Genomic DNA, 17,707 nt, shown 5'->3' with positions numbered 1-17,707 from the left:
GCTACTGTACTTTGAATGTTACTCATTTTCAAACTCAATATTTTTTTTCAGGAATGGACCATACAGTAAAAAACTCTAATATAAAACATTCATTTATTCATGAGAAAAAAACAAAAAAACTAATGCAGGTTAAATGAATGATTTGTAAAGTGAAGAAACTTTATCAGGATGTGTAGAGAAGTGGAGGAATCCAGTATAAAAGTAGCAGGCATACTGTACATTTCACAAGTCCTCATTCTCCCTCCTCCCTCCTCCCGTGTCTGCTCATTGTAGCCTATGGTATGTCTCCATGTGTCACTGTTCATTTTTACGAAAAATCCTTGTGGACACACAGTGAACGCCTGCGGATCAGCCTAAGTAGACAACTCCACTGTGTGGAGCTGCTGGCAAAGACGCTTTCCGTTGAGTCTGTCTCTGAGGAGCTGATTTCGTTATATCTTGACCCGGTAGCCGCCCTAGTCTCCTCCTGCAGAAACCTCCAGAGGGCTGGGGCTGAGGAGAGGGCCTGTGTGGGGGTGGTAATCTTTGCACAGCTCCATCTCTGCCTCAGGAAACACAAGGTGTCCCCTCGCGGAAACCTCCGGAGGGTTGGGGCTGAGGAGAGGGCCTGTGTGGGGGTGGTAATCTTCGCACAGCTCCATCTCTGCCACAGGAAACACAAACGAGTTGTAGGACGGGTTCGCAAAGTCTACGCCTCCGTATCGAGACTCGGAGGAGGAAGAGGACACTTCGGCAGTTGTTCTTGGCAGGTGCCTGCTCCTGATGGCTTTCTCCTCTTCCTGGTTGTGGCTAACCATCACTGGAAGGATGTCCAGCTGGGAGCTCTGGCAGAGTTCGTCATGGAGCACCTGAACCCCGTATCCCTTCTGGAAAGCAGTGGAAAACAGACGTTATTCGAGTCGGTGGAGCAGGACTTCATGTGCACAAAGGGGTTTGTGTTGTGGATGGGGACCTACCAGTGTCGTGAGCCAGTCCGTCTTTAATGCAGGCTGGGGGATATCGGGGTAGATCTCACGTTTCAGCCTGTTAAACCCAAGAAAGAACTTTTACATTTAGTCATTTAGCAGATGCTCTTATCCAGAGCGAGATACAGTAAGTACAGGGACATTCCCCCGAGGCAAGTAGGGTGAAGTGCCTTGCCCCAGGACACAATGTCATTTGGCATGGCAGAGAATCGATCCGGCAACCTTCTGATTACTAGCCCGATTCCCTAACCGCTCAGCCACCTGACTCCCTGTTTTTTGTGAATAAACCTTTGTGAATCTGGACATTCGATAATGTGCGATGTGATGGCCAAGATGTTAGAAGGAAATATTTGCTTGCCATTGCCTGTTCCTGTAGCATATGATGGTGGCCAAGGAGACGAAGAGGAAAATAGCTCCCAGGAAGAGCAGCATCACCCAAATTGGCTGGTCAGCTGTTGGGTGTTGATAAACAGTTCATGTTGGAAACCTAAGCCATGTTATAAACTTTTTCCCAAAAACAAAACAGAAAAACAGCAACTGAAGTATATTTGTTTTTAATAAGCCCTTACTCTTCAGGTTGACGTAAAAGTTTCTCCCATTGGTTGTCCCAACTGATGTGAGGGCTTTCAGTGTGAATTGGTAAGATTTCCTGTGAAGATCTTTGAGGGAAACCGTCAGGGAGTTTTCTGTGGCGTTGGCTAGACATCAGTGAAAACAAGAAGAAATAGGTCATAAAATACATCATAGTGTGGATGGGAACATCTCTTTCTGATCAGTATTGACGCCAATTCTGTTTGATTGTTGCTATCAACTACCTCAAGAGAGCTGGTGTCTTACCTGTGCTGATGTTGATAATCGTTCCTGTGTCGTCAGAGTAGGTGAGAATGTATCTATGAATGAACGCTGTCTGTTGCTCTGGGGGAATGTCGATCCATGTAACACTAACATGTGAATCGCTCAGGCTGGTGTTCAACATAGCAAACGTGTCTTCTGGAACTAATCACAGAAAACAGGGAAAGATGAATGAAACACCACAGAGATAATAGGGGATGGGAGAGGTGGTAGGAGAGGGGAGATGGGTAGGAGAGGAGAGAGATGGTGGAGGAGGGGTGAGTAAAGAAGGGATTCTTACTGCACTCTTTTACGTATCCCTCTCTCCTATCCAGTAGTTCTGGAGCTCGTGACGTACAGGCGTAGATGGAGATCGTATACCGTACACACCCCTCAAGGTTGGCTGAAGTCATCGTAGAGGTCATAGGGAAAACAAGGCAAAGGCTACACATACTCATCTTTCATTGCAAACTTTCATCAAATTTCATCAACTTTTGATTGTGGCTATCGGCAAGCAAGGACTACGTACAACCACAATAACCAAATTTCTGCTACCTGCCACAGTGCAATAATACTGTAATTACTCAATGCTCCAGATGAGTATTAGTTCATACTTTAGTTCAAACGTGGCTGTTCTTTTTCCTCACCTGACTGGATTCTGGTCCTCGTCACCCCAGCTGGCACCTTCACCCACTCCATAGAGCAGGTTCCGGATGTGGGACACCAGTCTACTACGTAGCCATGGCTAGCACTGAGGCTAGCATTCCAGGTCAGGTCGAAGCCACCTTCACGGCCAAAAACCTTTGTGGTCACCATTCCATCTGCAAAAAACGCAATGCAGCTTTTATTGGAGTGTTTGTTAAAGGAAACTTTTGTGAAAATTATGTGGGTCTTTTTTTCCAGCTAGGGTACTGTAGATATCCTTCTACATACTTAAATCTCAATAAGAAATCTATAAATCTATCAAAATGTATCAAAATAAGAACTTAACGTGGGGATCAGGGTAGCCGGACCCCCCCCCCCCCCCCACTTCAACCCCCCTGCTCCTCACCTGGGAACCGACTGGGAAGGGTGACGGACGAGGGAGGGGAGCTGCCGTGCAGGTTTCTGGCTGTCACCGTGACAACGTATTCCTCCCCAGACGCCACAAAAGGGAGAGTGTAATAATTCGGACCGGACTTGGACGAGGGATGCACAGTCCTTCTTTCTCTGCTGTGATCCACAGACTTTCCCCAGATCACCTCATAGTCCAGGATGTGTCCATGGCTCTGATTGGCTAAAAGCGTCTGAACACACCAAGTAGAATTTCATGATTATTCTCGTCTAATAGAGACATCCTGTTAAAATGTTTACATTTAACTGTATAACTTTTCTTTCACACTTTATTTGTATAGCAGACACTTTTATCCAAGCTGTTCTTAGTTTGGGTTGTCATGTTAGTGCGGCACACCGCAGGAACAAGCATGTATGTGTTAAAGTGTGTACCCGTAGCACGTGAGCATGACATGACAGTACACATGGAATCATTTATACTCACGTTCCATGCGATTACAGTTTGTTTTTTCTCAGTGTGCATCCACACATCTAAAGCCTCAGGAACTGGGGACACAAAAGCATAAACACAATATTAGCATGAAGCTCAGCGTTGCTATGTGTATTCCATCTGTACCTTACTTTTCATTAGAAGAAGTTGCGATGATGAGAGGAATTCAGGAAAGACACTCACTGTCCCCTTTGGTTTGAAAGGTGGTGTCTTCGCTGTTGTCACCCCACTTCCAGAAGTGTTTTACAGTCCCACAGCGCACCTTCACTGTGTAGGTGTCTGCAGGTGTCAGACCAGACACAACTACAGACCCAAGACCCAGACCAGAACAGTTCCTCTGCAGAAACATAAACATGAGGAAGGCATCAACATCTCATAGATTCCATCTAACAGGGGCAACGTCTTTTTTTTTTTTATGTGGGTGGGACAGTTTTTTTATAACTAAGGATGTGATCTTTTAATATAATTGTCTTAATTCAAAGTGGGGGTAACAGATTTGCCATTTTCAAAAGGTGGCTGGGACAGCAAAGTATAATGAAACCTACACCCCTCGAAACTAAAGTACAAGGGGTTTTAGGCTCAGAAAATCCCATAATGTTCAAATCTTCTCGACTGCGTTTACCCAGACTCACCATCTCCCGGTGTCCACTGTGTTCCAGCTGAACTTGGCACAGCATGTCCAGGGTCTTGTACTTCTGTGGCTTCCACTGCCAGTCCAACCTGACATCCCTATCATTGACTTCTGATGCCACCACGTTCACCGGAGCTAGCATCCGCACTGGAGCGAGAATCACACCCAGTTCAGACACACCGTGTACCCCCATGCGGACTTGAACTGGTCCTCCGTTTGGCTCAAAGTATGAAGTCATAACATTGTTTTACAGGTTTTAACAACAGGTTTTATATATTTAAAAATACTTATGCTCAAACTATATTTATCGGCTATATGAATAGATGATGACCAATGATGGTTTGTGAGATGTTAAGGCTTAATACGTTAATGCTTTATGAATGCCTTGTCACCACTTGGTGTAAAGCAGTCTTTACCTCTTCTCATCAAGTCTGCTGTTTCCTTTATCTTGACAATACCAAGTGGATTCTGGGCTTCCAACATCCACGTCACTTCCCCTTGGCCTACGTCAACAGTTTGGATGCAATTTGATGTCGTATTTTGTGGACACGAGCTGAAAAGCCCACAGAGGGAGAGAACGGTCTGTTTATAGCAGGCACAGTACAACAAGTACCACATCCAGGCACAGTGCAACGATGATATTCAAGTCTGTACCGTCCGTTCAGCTTGTAAGACGTGGTACTCCCACGTTTGATCAACTGAGTGGGTCTCCCGATGTTCCAGTGACACTCCACACGCTCCAGGTCGCGAGTCTCACACTTCAGTTGCCTGTCATCCGGGGGGTCTGGTGAAGGAAGGTGGCTTTAGAAATCAGCGATCTCAAATTACAAGTTTCAGTTTCTTTTGCCATTTATAACAAGTAGGCTACGTGTAGCCTGCATTGGAATGATTGGTTCTGCTCCTATCAACAGTAGCCTTGTAGTCTATAAACAAATATCCTAATCCAACAACAACAATTGTTTCGTTTTGAATTTTTTGTTGGATTAGAAATAATTGGACAACACATCGTAAGATAACAGCCTACTGCCGTTGATTGAAAATAACATTTAGTTAAGTTAGTAACTAAATATTACTCTATTCTTAGTTTCAAATACTTCTATTCTTTCTTAGTACAAATACTATTCTTAGTTTCAGATACCACCCCCCCCCCAACAAGAAACATATTGCTGGACAAACGGAAAAGGAAGGACAAAAGTTGGTTTGTACTCACACCCGGCGTAAACGCAAGTGCCATATGTTCCCGTTTTGCAGACGGCTGAAATTGTGCAAAGAGGCAGAGGTTCCTGGATATGAACAGTGATTGTGTAGCTGTGGTTACCGATCCGTGTGACCACGCGTGTGCCGTTGAACTTCATGACTGGCTCCTCCCCCATGGTAACGCAGCATAACGTTAAATTGTGGCCAACCTCGACGAAAGTGTCCATAGGGACCATCGCAGGTTCGCTCAACACAGTTTTCCCTGCAGGAGGGCATGATTCCTTGTGAGTTCCCCAATATTGGTCAGCAAAACAGCAGCAAAATACATTTTGAAAAATGTTTACAGCTGTTAGGTAAACTGTGTGAACAGTAGCCGACAGGGATGTGCACCATATCTGTTCAGTAAGCTAGCAGGTGCCTTTCTTGCATCATATCAGAGCATCTGTAACTAAAATTCGTTTTATAGTGTCAAAGTTTTGGGGTTCAACATGCTGAGGGTATGGGGTGTAATATTAACAGCATGATGCCCCGACGAGTTTCGTTTTCTCTCATGGGGGTCTTCCACTATTTGACAACTGACCTATCAGAATCACTTACCAGGATTGATCTGAAGGGGGCTCCACTGACTAGTTTTGTTTAGGTGTCGGGATCGGAGTCTGACTGCGTGAGTGGTGCACTCGAAAGGCAACGGAGACCTCCAGCTCCACAGATGTTGAGTTCCAGTCTGGTCAGATCTCACTTTGATAGCCTCCTTTGGGACAAAACAACATAGGCCATGTGCAGTGGCGGATCTAAGGGGTGGCAAGGGGTGTCAGCTGCCACCCCAATAAAAAATACTGCCACCCCAATCTTATGTATTTTTTTATAATCATTTTTTATGCATTTAGCAGACGCTTTTATCCAAAGCGACTTCAAAGAGAGAGCTTTACAAAAGTGCATAGGTCACTGATCATAACGAGATAGCCCCAAACATTGCGGGTAGCCAAAACATGAAGCATACCTTGTGAAAAACCAAATAAGTCCCAAAGGGAAGAACCATAAGAGCATGTAGCTAACAAGTTACAATTAAACAACATGAACCTCAATCTTCTCATGGAAAAATATAATTTGTACATTGCAGAACATTTCAATAAATAATATGAATGTTACTGTTTAAACTACAATGTTATAGCCTAATCATTTACCATAGGGAGTACTATAACCCCCAACTTTGGGTTTTGATTCGCCTCCAGGAGGCCACCCAACAACTTACTTCTGCCACCCCATTACCACCCCGAATGAAAACCTCTACAAATCTGCCCCTGGCCACGTGGCGTGTTTCAATAGGCTACTTTGACAAAGGTAAATTGTAACAGGGATTGACTTTCACTGGCTGTGGCAGGGTATAGGCTTAGTGAGGTTTCACTTTTGAAAGCGGCAAATCAGTTCCCCCCACTTTTATAAATACTTACAGTGTGCAACTTCTTCAGGTCGTCTGTATATAGAACCTCCACGTCATAGATAAGTCCCTCATTTGTACCAGAAGACGCGGCATCATCCCACGTTGTGAATATTGTCCAAGATTTAACGTCAAAACTCACGTTAACATTCTCCGGTCCACAAAGAGACGCACCAGTATCTGCATTGACCACACATCAGAATAAATTAATATTTCTCAAAGAATTACATTTTGAAACCACTTGACAGGACATAATATGCCGGCTATATAAACAGTTAATGTATATAATATTCACGTAAAATAGCTACACACCATCTGGACATGTGACTTGGGAGCTTACAGTGAAGAGTGAAGACCAAAGCAGCAAACTCAACATCGTCACTGCTGCGCTGTGGAGAGGATATGGAGTAGCCTATGTCATAGGCTACAGCTCAAATTAGGTTATCTTTGTGAAATAACAATTGGCAACATCTGAATCCACAAATAAAATGTCTTGCATAAAAATACTGAAATGTAGCAGATTCCAGATTACTAGCCAACATGAAGGTGTTTTCAAATACACCGACGGAGGGTTATGATCTTAAGGGAGCCGAAACAATTCTCGAACCCAAGAAGCACGAACCGAGGAAGAAAGAAAAGACGTAACTCAAGATTTTGAATTGACTTTCTGGCGCATAAACCAATAAAAACAAAATATAAATTGGCGCTAAATGACGTGGATCAAATATTAACTTAATATTCAGTCTATCAATAACTTTTATTTTGATACAGCACAGTTTTAGGAGCACCCAATAACTTCTTTGTTAATCCGCTTCCCGATTGGAATCATGCGTAAGAATCACACACACACAAAATGCATACGTAACAGTCCGAGTATAGAAGGAAACTTACTTCATTCGATTACTAAGATAACTGACCATCCGGCCACCAATATTTTGTTCTATCAGCGCTCACGCTCCAAGTGGACAGCGCACAGAAGAATACTGACCATAGACATATGGACTAGCCTACTCTTTACTGGGAACTTCCGCAAGTCCTTCCCATATGGGAGCCTCCTCCACATAACTCTAATATTAACCTAGGCTACCCAAAGCTACATTGCTTAGACTTTTTTGGGGAAGGGCGTTTATCCTAAGCGAGAAACCCCGTAGCGCAAAAAAAAGGTTTATTCGGTGGGATTTGTAGTCATTTAGTTTGGAACAGGCATCCACACAATCATCCAGAATCACTACAGACTAAGCATTTGCAGGAAATGAGGATAACAACGGGGATTAAACAAATATGGCAAGCATTCGTGATTTACTAGGAATTGCGAAATGAAAGAAGGCTTGTGACCTTTTTTGCAGTCGCATTAGCCTCAAAAATAAACATGGATGACTACTCGTGTAATTTGTAATGCATTCCTTAGAATTTTTTTATTTTGGCTTATTGGACCATGACAAATAAACAAACAAAAATATTCAGGATACCTTACAAGGAATAAAGCGAATTGAGCCAAATAAAAAACAGCATACTTAACTTAAAAATGGTCCCTTGAGAAGGGTTATAAATAACCCTTATTTTAAGAGTCGTTCAAGTCCTCAGTGAAGGACACAAATGTTCACACAGTATTTAGAGAAGCTCGTCAAGTCCACTTAACACATAATAAGAAGGTGCTTGAGTGTTTAAAACACTCGAAAGTACACAAAAGTTTAAATCATGTTCTGACACCCCAAAACATTTGACAATATTGACCGCTAGAAAAGTCAGTTTGTCTTTTGGTCCCAAATAATTTATCACCCTGTGCTTACTCACCTCAACCGTTAGTCGTGTTAATTTAATAGAAAACGAGTTTAAATTAAAAAAGGGCGATCATTCAATTTAACCACGAGCTGAGGGATTGAAGCCTCGCAATGCACGCGATGTGCAAAAGTTGTTTGCCGTCACCATCTCGGTTTCTGAAAATAAGTGACACATGCCTGAGCAGTCTAGATTTCATCACCTCACACGCAAGAGGGCTTCTCTGAATGACTTCAAAAGTTTGTTTTCTACACTTGAAATGATCTATAACAAAGATGCGTTTTCTGCCGTGATTAGTGAGATCAAGGTGCTTACAGTTTAATAATTTAGCATAAGGCCAAATTATTACAGCTGCCGAACAACAGTCTTATCTTCAATAAGATAATTCAATTGTTTTATATATTCAACCTATTAATGAACATTTGTGAATGGCAAATATCTATAACATCAACCCATTCAATTGTGGGTTGAGTCTAGTTTAGTTTTTTATAAAGAACGTTTAGAGGTATCTAATGGCAGAAAACTAGTCTAATGATAAAAGGATGCTAACGCAAAAACCAACATCCTGAACACAGTAGATTTTTCCGTCCATTCCGGCTTTTAGGTTTCCTGGTTCTGTCGGTTTATTCTAGGTTTTGAATGGCAAAGCTCTTTGAAACATACAACAAATAGTGCAGTGAAATCAAACCCATTCTCAGACATAAGAGGTACTTCATAACTCTTGTGCTGAAAAACCCCAAACAAAAAATGTATGTTGAACATTTGGTAGATTTCCAACTGACGTAGCTCAATTATTATTAATAATTATATAATAATATTATTAATGCAAAAAACAACAACTACTACAGCAAAAAAATTAATAAAAATAATAATAAACTCCAGTCTGGAGAGTATCCTGGGGGAGTACTCCTTCTTCCAAGAATCCATCAACAGAGTCAAAGCACCCCACTTTGGGTGAAGCCGAGCTATAATCACATGCTTGGTTGTTCTAGAACGTTGAAGAGATGCAGTCGTGAGGTACTGGGGGGGGGGGGTAAAGAAAGCGCTGTTGGGGATTTTAACCTTGAAGACGGAGTAGGATCGTCTGATGCTGGTGGCGTTAGGTCGACGTGGACCAACCAGGAGGCTCGGTTCAGTCACGTGACCGCTTGTTGCTGACGTCCATGTTTGGTTCAGACCTACATGTTTGGAAGCCTTGACCGGTGCACACCACATGTGCTGAGCAGTCAATGTGAAGGAGTGGAGGTTCATCGGGGGAGGGGGGGCGGGGGGGGGGGGGGGGGGTTCACCAGGGGGAGGGGGGGCTGTGGTTCATGAAGAGCTGGGGTTAGTGGAGGTCTGGGCCGGGGATGAGCAGGGCTGACTGAGGCCTCCACAGGTTGGGAGGGAAGACCACCGGGGGAGTTATGGGCTGGAGGGGGCGTGGCCTGGGCTGTCCTTAGGCGGCCTGGACAGAATGCTCTCTGCCTCTTCATACATCTGAGGAGAGCACAGAAGGGAAAGGAGCATGCAGTATACCGTGTGTGTCTGGATGTGTGTTTGGGTAAATGTGTATGTGTGTGTGTGTATGTGTGTGAGTGACTAAATGTGTATGTGTGTGTGTGTATGTGTGTGTGTGTATGTGTGTGAGTGACTAAATGTGTATGTGTGTGTGTGTATGTGTGTGTGTGTATGTGTGTGAGTGACTAAATGTGTGTGACTGTGTGAGATGTGCTTACCGGGATAAAGGGCACGTCCTGGAAGAGCTCCTGGATGAAGCGTCGTGAGGGCAGGCGGAACATGCAGTAAGCCAGCAGGTGGGACACCTCAGAGTACAGGCAGATGTCATCGAACGCATAAGGGAACTTCTCCTTTATACTAATGAAACACACACACACACTTAAACCCCTGGCATGTAGAACTGGCAACTATTTAAGTGTGTACCTTGCGCAAGGATTTGCTCAGTATCCTTGCGCAAGGATGAAGAGGGAAGCGTGAAGAGAAACACGTGTCTGCATGTGGTGTAACAGTCTAGGTTTGAGGTGCCAGGAAGGCCAGTCCTACCAGATCAACTCAAATGTGGGTGTAAAACGTGTGTGTGTGTGTGTGTGTAAATATGTGAGTGCCTATGCGTGTGTCCGCAAATGTGTGTGAAGTGTGTGTGTGTGAAGGTGTGCGTGTGTGTGTGTGAACATGTGTGTGTGTGTGTCCTACGTTAGCAGGTTGGTCTCGTGGCCCTTGGTGCCCACAGAGGAACTGAGGTGAACCACCAGCCGTAGAACCTCCTTCCTCAGCAGGACCCTGCCGGTGGGAGCATCCTCTGGGATGGACTTCACTCCTGGAGGGTGGAGGCAGAGGGTGGAAGTAGAGGGTGGAGGCAGAGGGTGGAGGCAGAGGGTGGAGGCAGAGGGTGGAGGTAGAGGGTGGAAGTAGAGGGTGGAGGCAGAGGGTGGAGGTAGAGGGTGGAGGGTAGGGGGTGGAGGGTAGGGGGTGGAGGTAGAGGGTGGAGGTAGAGGGTGGAGGGTAGGGGGTGGAGGTAGAGGGTGGAGGGTAGAGGGTGGAGGGTAGGGGGTGGAGGGTAGACGGTAGAGGTATAGTCCTTTAACATCAGCACCATCGTCCTCCCCTTGTCCCCCTGTTCATGACTAACCCCTTTCCTAGTATTGGGCTAGCTATTCTACCTGCACCTCGCCACATTCTTCCCAGATCAGTTACCAGCATTGCGTGTCCTGGCTCCGCCCGTTTTTCTACCGCTAGACCAAGATGTTGGCGAGGGTAACAAATGTAAAGTATTTAGTAAAGTTAGTAAAGGTGGACCTTTACCCAGAACCAGTTCAGTGCTGTGTGTGCTTCCTGCAGAGTCCTGGGAAACGGCGTCGCTGCAGCCGGACACCCCCGACAGCGTGGACTGGCCCCTGACCTCCGGGTGGTTCTGTGCAGGCGGACTGCACCACTCGGAGAAAGCGGGGACCTCGGTCAGGTCTGCAGGAGGAAGCGGTGAGAGTGAGTTACAACAGAACTAGCCCGGATACAAAGCAAGATGTTGACTTTGTTTTTGAAGGAGGGTTGATAATAGGTGCATGTGTGGCTGCATGTGTGTGTGTGCGCGAGCGTGTCAGTGTGTGTTGTAGCAAACCAGGGGAGTCAGACCAGCCAATCCGGCCCCGAAGGGAAGTCAGACCAGCCAATCCGGCCTCGAAGGCGGGTCCATCGACTTCAATTGGGGGAGGTGATAGAGGGAGTCTACCTGCCTGTCGAGGTGCTGCAGCCACAGTGTGTACCTGGGTTGCTGGCGTGAGCGTGGAAGCCCAGCACAGCCAGGCCGGTGCAGTACAGGCAGTTGTCGTCGCTGTGCTCCTGCAGGCCCGTGTCCTCTGAGCCCAGAGGCGGCCCGGCACGGCTCCCTGCCATCAGCTCTGTGATGCTCAGCTGGGAGCGCAGCCCCGCGTGTCTCTGCCCCTCAGTGGGGCCTGGGGAGGGCGGAGGGCGGAGAGAAGACAGGGTGAGAGGGGAGGAGAGGAGGGGGATCCGGAGGAGAGGAGAGGAGGAGGGTCCGGAGGAGAGGACAAGAGAGAGGAGCGGTGAGGAAGCGGTGAGTGGAGACGGCCCTGGGTGTTCTCACCATCTGAGTCTCCAGAGAAGAACTTGGCAGATCTGTCCTCAGAGGGAGGGCTGGTCCTCTTCTGGAAGTACGGCGTCTCCTTGATCTAAGACCACATGCCATCGTTACTGTAAGGACTTTCATTTGGTTTGCAAAATAATTATCGGAATGTCCGAGAGTTCTGGGAGAGAAGAGAGGATGGGGGGGGGGGGGTAACAAGCTATACACACACAAATAGGAGTGGAGAAGGAGACAGAGAGAGAGAGAGACAGAGGAGAAATAGAGGAGAGAAAGAGAGAGGAGAAGAGAGAGAGGGGAGAGAAATGGAGACAAAGAGAGAGGAGAGAGAGAGAGAAAGAGACAAGAGAGACAAATAGAGGAGAGAAGAGAGAGACAAGTTCTCACGTGGAACATGTTGTTGATGTCGACGGGCAGCGCCAGGCCGATGTAGTCGTCGTCGTCGGAGGAGGCGTAGGAGCAGGACACCATGGAGCGCAGAGAGGAGCAGCGCTGCATGGAGCTCTGACTGATGGGGCTCAGGAGATCCTCCTTGTCCAGGGAGGCAAAGCTCAGGGTCTTCAGAAACCTGCACACACACACACACACACAGTCAGGAACCTGCACACACACACACACAGTCAGGACCCTGGACACACACACACACAGTCAGGAACCTGCACACACACACACACAGTCAGGACCCTGGACACACACACACACAGTCAGGAACCTGCACACACACACACACACACACACAATCAGGACCCTGGACACACACACACACACAGTCAGGACCCTGCACACACACACAGTCAGGACCCTGCACACACACACACACAGTCAGGACCCTAGACACAGACACACACACACACAGTCAGGACCCTGCACACACACACACACAGTCAGGACCCTGGACACACACACACACACACACAGTCAGGACCCTGGACACACACACACACACAGTCAGGACCCTGCACACACACACACACACAATCAGGACTCTGGACACACACACACAGTCAGGACTCTGGACACACACACACACACACAGTCAGGATCCTGGACACACACACGGCCAGGAAATTGGCTACATAAACACACTCTCACTGTTGGGAACCAGGGTCCATAAACACACACACACACTTCCAGAAACACACAGGAGAGGGGAAAGAGAGAGAGACACCAACACAGACTGACAGAGATCAAACAAAACAAACTTGTTTGAGTTGGTTCAGCTCCCAGATGTGGGAGCTTCTGAGGAAAACGTCTCCTTAGAAACGATGACCTGGCACAGTCACCCTCCTGCCAGACTACAGTCAGACTACAGTCAGCCACAACAAGCCACTCCCCTGGGTTCTGGGAAACAGCGGTTGGGCAGGATGTAGCCCATCCCAAACATGACGCGCTGTGTAACACTTGGCATGGGGATGTAACACAGACAAGCCAGGTAATGACAGGGAGAGAGGCCACACAGTTGGAGTTGGGGGGAGGGGAGAGAGAGAGTGACAAAGAGTGAGAGGAAGTTTCATACGGAAGGAATCTGGGACACATGCCCACCAGATATCAACAGTGGAGCACACAATGGAGCAGAGCTTAGGAGAGTAGAGCTGTGGTCGGCCCTGACCTCCAGAGCACAGGGTGCCCGGACCTCCAGAGCACAGGGAGGGCTGACCTCCAGAGCACAGGGAGGGCTGACCTCCAGAGCACAGGGAGAGCTGACCTCCAGAGCACAGGGTGCCCGGACCTCCAGAGCACAGGGAGGGCTGACCTCCAGAGCACAGGGAGGGCTGACCTCCAGAGCACAGGGAGGGCTGACCTCCAGAGCACAGGGTGCCCGGACCTCCAGAGCACAGGGAGGGCTGACCTCCAGAGCACAGGGAGGGCTGACCTCCAGAGCACAGGGTGCCCGGACCTCCAGAGCACAGGGAGGGCTGACCTCCAGAGCACAGGGAGGGCTGACCTCCAGAGCACAGGGAGAGCTGACCTCCAGAGCACAGCAGGTGGGTGGGAGGGTGTGAGCCACAGGAACGGGAGGGGAGCGGGGGTTAGGGTTGGCTCTACAGGGGCGAGAGGCCCGGGGTCTTAAAACGCGTCCACGCACCGTGGGAGGATGGCTCTGATTGGCCTGTGACGGGGCCTGGCCGCACCCTGGCCCCAACACCCGGACTGCTTTACAGAACACCTGGGGGGGGGGGGGGGGCGTTAGAGACAGCACACACACACAGGCGATTAGTGGCCATAGGGGACAGGAAGGGGATGGGGTTTGGGTTGGGAGGGAGGGGTGTGGGGGCACTCTATAGAGGACCAGACTGGGGGGGGGCGGTAATGTAGCGTCGTTTTGTGACTATGCTACATCTACTCTGATCACAGTTTAGTTACTATACCTCCCTCACTGTACAGAGGGAGTAGAGAGAGAAATAGATCATCCCCTTGGTGGTTCAACATATGCAGTGACCCGGAAAGGTTCATCTGACCGATGAGGCATAGTTTAGACAATGCCTGTGGCTTTTGGTTTTCGGAGCAGTTTTATAACAGAACTGTTTCGACACTCTTTTCTGGCACTACTATTAACTGCTACAGGAGAGGGGAGGGGCCTCTGCCTGGGAGGGCAGGAGGGAGGGAGGGAAGAAGAGAGAGAAAGGGAAGTAAGGAGAGAGGGAGAGAGAGGAAGGGAAGAATGGTGGAAGAGAGACTGGAAAAGAGGGCGATAAGGAGGGGGAGGGAGGGGGAGGGACAGGAAGTGGGAGAGAGTTTCGTTGTACAGAAGTCTGGGGGAGTATTGAGAGAACAGATGTTTTCACATCCTCCAGCCAAAGGCTGCAGAATGTGTGTGACAGAGTTTGGCGAGTGTGTGGTGTGTGTATGTGTGTGTGTACCTTCGCGGGGTGAGTCTGGAGTCCAGGCTGCCTGTCTTCATGGTGATGGTGTCGGTGAACAGGACGTCCTTGGCGGGCGAGGCCAGCACTTCGCTGTGGGACAGCGAGGGGTGGAGCCTCTGCTGCTGGAGCCTCTTCAGCGTGGCGTAGCCCAGCGCGTCTTGAGGGCTGGCGTAGCCGTGGCGACAGCTGGCGTACTTGAGCGTGGCGTAGCCCAGAGCGTCCCTGGAGCTGGAGTAGGTGAGCCCGCAGTCGGTCAGGCTGCTGAGGGTGGCGACGGAGGGCGACTTGAGTGACTGGGCGCGGCGTGGGAGGGTGTGGGAGGAGCCAGGAGGGACCAGGGCGGCGGCGTTGGGCCTGGGGAGGACGGGGGAGGAGTCGGGCTGCCGCGGGGAGAGGGAGGGCAGGGTCTGGAGGGCACGAGCGCTGATGACGGTGTTGAGGCTGGCGCAGTCCGTGTCCATGGTGGAGGGCAGCGTTTCCCGCGAGGGCGAGGAGCTCATGGAACTCACGCCGCTGGTGGTCGTGTCCGTGTTGAAGCTCTGGCTGCGGCTCTTGAAGTGAGCCCCGCTGCTCCTCTCCCGCCCCCCCGCCCCCAGGCCCCCCCCGCCGCCCACCACCCCCCCCCTCCCCCTCCCCGAAGCTGGGCGTGCTCCCGCGGCTCCCCGCGGACTTGACGCCCACGAACGCCGTCTCCAGGGACACCGAGGGGCTCTCGGCCGGGCGGCCCTCGCCGTCGTCGCAGACGGGGAACGCGTCGGAGGCGCCGCCGAGGCCGTACGAGGGCTCCGTGACGGTGCGCTTGCGGCCGGGTTTGGCGTCGCCGCTGCGGAGCTTCTTGCCGGACAGCGAGAGAGAGTGCAGCAGGCGGGTGCGGAAGCGGCTGGAGGCCAGCAGGGTGAAGGGGATGCGGTCCTTCAGCAGCTTGGGGCGGAGGTAGAGGGGGGGCTCCGACGGGTCCGACGGGTCCAGCCTCTCGTCGTCCAGGATGTACACACCTGGTGGTCACAGGCCACGGTTAGACTGACCGATAGGGGGGTTTGTGGTGGCCGTTCACTTTCCAGCCCCAGGCAGTTTGTTTGTGTGACAAATACAATAGATTTGTCTACGCTGTCTGTATACGTGAAGCACCACGCCAGCCTGAACTAACTGCTCCATGGGGATGAATAAAGCTCTAAACTAAACTGCCGCTACTCAAACTCGTTCGGGAACACGTCCCATTACATTACATTTAGTCATTTAGCAGACGCTCTTATCCAAAGCGACTTACAGTAAGTACAGGGACATTCCCCCCGAGGGCAAGTAGGGTGAAGTGCCTTGCCCAAGGACACAACGTGGCGTGGCCGGGAAACAAACCGTCAACCTTCTGATTAATAGCCTGATTCCCCTAACCGCTCAACCATCTGACTCCCATCCCGTGTGGTACTCACTGGGCTGCGTGGAGTCTCCCTCGCTGTTGTGCTGGGAGCTGGTGGACTCAGAGGTGAGGCTGAGGGTGCTGGGCACGGAGGACAGCTGGGCGGCGGGGTGGGGCTCCACCTCCTCCGGGACCACGGGCCAGGGCGTACGCCGGCCGTGCCTCACGGCGTCCCAGCCCTGCTGCTTCAGCAGCTCGCAGCCCTGCCGGCTCTTCCCGATCAGGCCCAGCACGTACACACACGTCCTGGAGGACAGGGGAGAGGGAGAGAGGGGGGGAGAGGGGGGGGAGTGAGGGGAAGAGGGGTAAGAGGGGGGTGGCAGAGAGAGGGGGTAGAGAAAGAGAGAGGAGAGAGAGAGGGGGCAGAGTAAGAGGCCAGAGAGGAGAGAGGAAGTGAGCGTGGTAAGAAAGATGGAAGAAGGAAGGGTCAGAAAGAGAGAGAAGTAAGAGGGGGTGGCAGAGAGAGGGGTAGAGAAAGAGAGGCCAGAGGGAGAGAGAGGGAAGAGGAGAGAGAGGAAGCGAGAGTGGCAAGAAAGAAGGGGCAGAAAGAGAAAGCCGAGATAGGGCAAAGAAGGGATGTTTGTGGCAGCCTCACCCCCGGACAGACAGGACCTCACAGTGCTGGGCCAGAGCCACTATGTCTGGGATCACCCCCTCCTCCTGCAGCAGGTTCAGACCCCAGTTGGACGACCCGATGTTGCCCTGGAGACAGATCAGTAGGAAGAATAAGATACTAGGATAAAGACATAAAGGGCGTTAGTGGGCCTTGTGAGGGACACTGACCAATGCCCACAGAGCAGCCTTCAGCTGCTTGATGTCCTCCCATTGGTCCAGCATCGGGGAGCGAACTGTGTAGCTCAGGTCAGGAACCACGTTCTGGAAGACAGAACGAAGGAGAGAGAGAGAGACGTGTGTGTGTGTGTGAGAGATAGATAGATAGAGAGATAGAAAGAGAGAGAGAGAGAGACGTGTGTGTGTGTGTGAGAGATAGATAGATAGAGAGATAGAAAGAGAGAGAGAGAGAGACGTGTGTGTGTGTGTGAGATAGATAGATAGAGAGATAGAAAGAGAGAGAGAGAGAGACGTGTGTGTGTGTGTGAGAGATAGATAGATAGAGAGAGAGATAGAAAGAGAGAGAGAGAGACAAAGCAAGAGAGAAAATGAGTTCACATCTGAACATTTAAACATCCAATATTGCCATTATTGTAGCTACTTCAACTGAATAGGGTGCCTTTACCTGGTTCTCCAGTAGATGGCAGCCCGTCTTATCATGAACAAGCTGGCCATATAAGTGCACAGGAAGATAAACATTTGGCCCTCTGTAACCTGCCATAAAAAACAACACAATCATGAGAGTTTGCACACACATTTCACATACTCCAGTGGTACAGTTACATTTCAGTTTAGGACAGTTCATTTTGCACTTGGAGACAGTATTGGGACAGTA

At 49.4% G+C, this 17,707-nt stretch overlaps 2 protein-coding genes across 5 annotated transcripts in view; both read right to left on the bottom strand.

Annotated features, from left to right (window-relative positions):
* Positions 1-76: 76 nt before the first annotated feature.
* On the bottom strand, positions 77-9,624 carry LOC124484203 (leukemia inhibitory factor receptor-like). 4 transcript variants are annotated; one of them, XM_047045027.1, is made up of 18 exons: positions 8,400-9,624; positions 6,918-7,029; positions 6,619-6,785; positions 5,765-5,918; positions 5,181-5,429; positions 4,625-4,754; positions 4,387-4,523; positions 3,972-4,117; positions 3,523-3,676; positions 3,334-3,395; positions 2,848-3,082; positions 2,444-2,617; positions 2,098-2,199; positions 1,803-1,961; positions 1,535-1,663; positions 1,324-1,417; positions 957-1,023; positions 77-866 (listed from the first exon to the last, which is right to left on the bottom strand). In XM_047045027.1, exons 2-18 carry the CDS (start codon positions 6,979-6,981, stop codon positions 456-458), a joined length of 2,634 nt encoding a protein of 877 aa, XP_046900983.1. In that variant the 5' UTR covers positions 6,982-7,029; positions 8,400-9,624; the 3' UTR covers positions 77-455. The 4 variants fall into 4 exon arrangements, with proteins under 4 accessions (XP_046900983.1, XP_046900981.1, XP_046900982.1 ...); XM_047045025.1 differs by lacking the exon at positions 8,400-9,624 and adding an exon at positions 7,497-7,719; XM_047045026.1 differs by lacking the exon at positions 8,400-9,624 and adding an exon at positions 7,497-7,719 and having other exon boundaries at positions 6,918-7,017.
* A 43-nt stretch (positions 9,625-9,667) lies between these two features.
* LOC124484451 (rapamycin-insensitive companion of mTOR-like) overlaps positions 9,668-17,707 on the bottom strand; it is a 15,040-nt gene continuing 7,000 nt past the window's right edge. Inside the window, 13 exon segments of the mRNA XM_047045366.1 lie at positions 9,668-9,863; positions 10,103-10,241; positions 10,578-10,701; positions 11,187-11,345; positions 11,645-11,833; positions 11,986-12,070; positions 12,370-12,550; positions 14,844-15,449; positions 15,451-15,841; positions 16,274-16,506; positions 16,856-16,962; positions 17,044-17,136; positions 17,498-17,689. Coding sequence (XP_046901322.1) covers positions 9,789-9,863; positions 10,103-10,241; positions 10,578-10,701; positions 11,187-11,345; positions 11,645-11,833; positions 11,986-12,070; positions 12,370-12,550; positions 14,844-15,449; positions 15,451-15,841; positions 16,274-16,506; positions 16,856-16,962; positions 17,044-17,136; positions 17,498-17,689 — 2,574 coding nt within the window. The 3' untranslated portion in view covers positions 9,668-9,788.

The sequence above is a fragment of the Hypomesus transpacificus genome, chromosome 22 (genome assembly GCF_021917145.1).
Source record: "Hypomesus transpacificus isolate Combined female chromosome 22, fHypTra1, whole genome shotgun sequence".
NCBI lineage: Eukaryota > Metazoa > Chordata > Actinopteri > Osmeriformes > Osmeridae > Hypomesus > Hypomesus transpacificus.
This window is presented reverse-complemented; position numbering and strand designations above follow the sequence as displayed.

Excerpts from the sequence above, each read along its gene's own strand:
- LOC124484203 (XM_047045024.1), bottom strand. The coding sequence starts at position 7,525 with ATGGTCAGTTATCTTAGTAATCGAATGAA. Across the intron at positions 6,786-6,917 it reads CCAAGTCACATGTCCAGATG|ATACTGGTGCGTCTCTTTGT; the intron begins GTGTGTAGCTAT and ends TGGTCAATGCAG. Across the intron at positions 1,418-1,534 it reads CTTTTACGTCAACCTGAAGA|CTGACCAGCCAATTTGGGTG; the intron begins GTAAGGGCTTAT and ends AACACCCAACAG.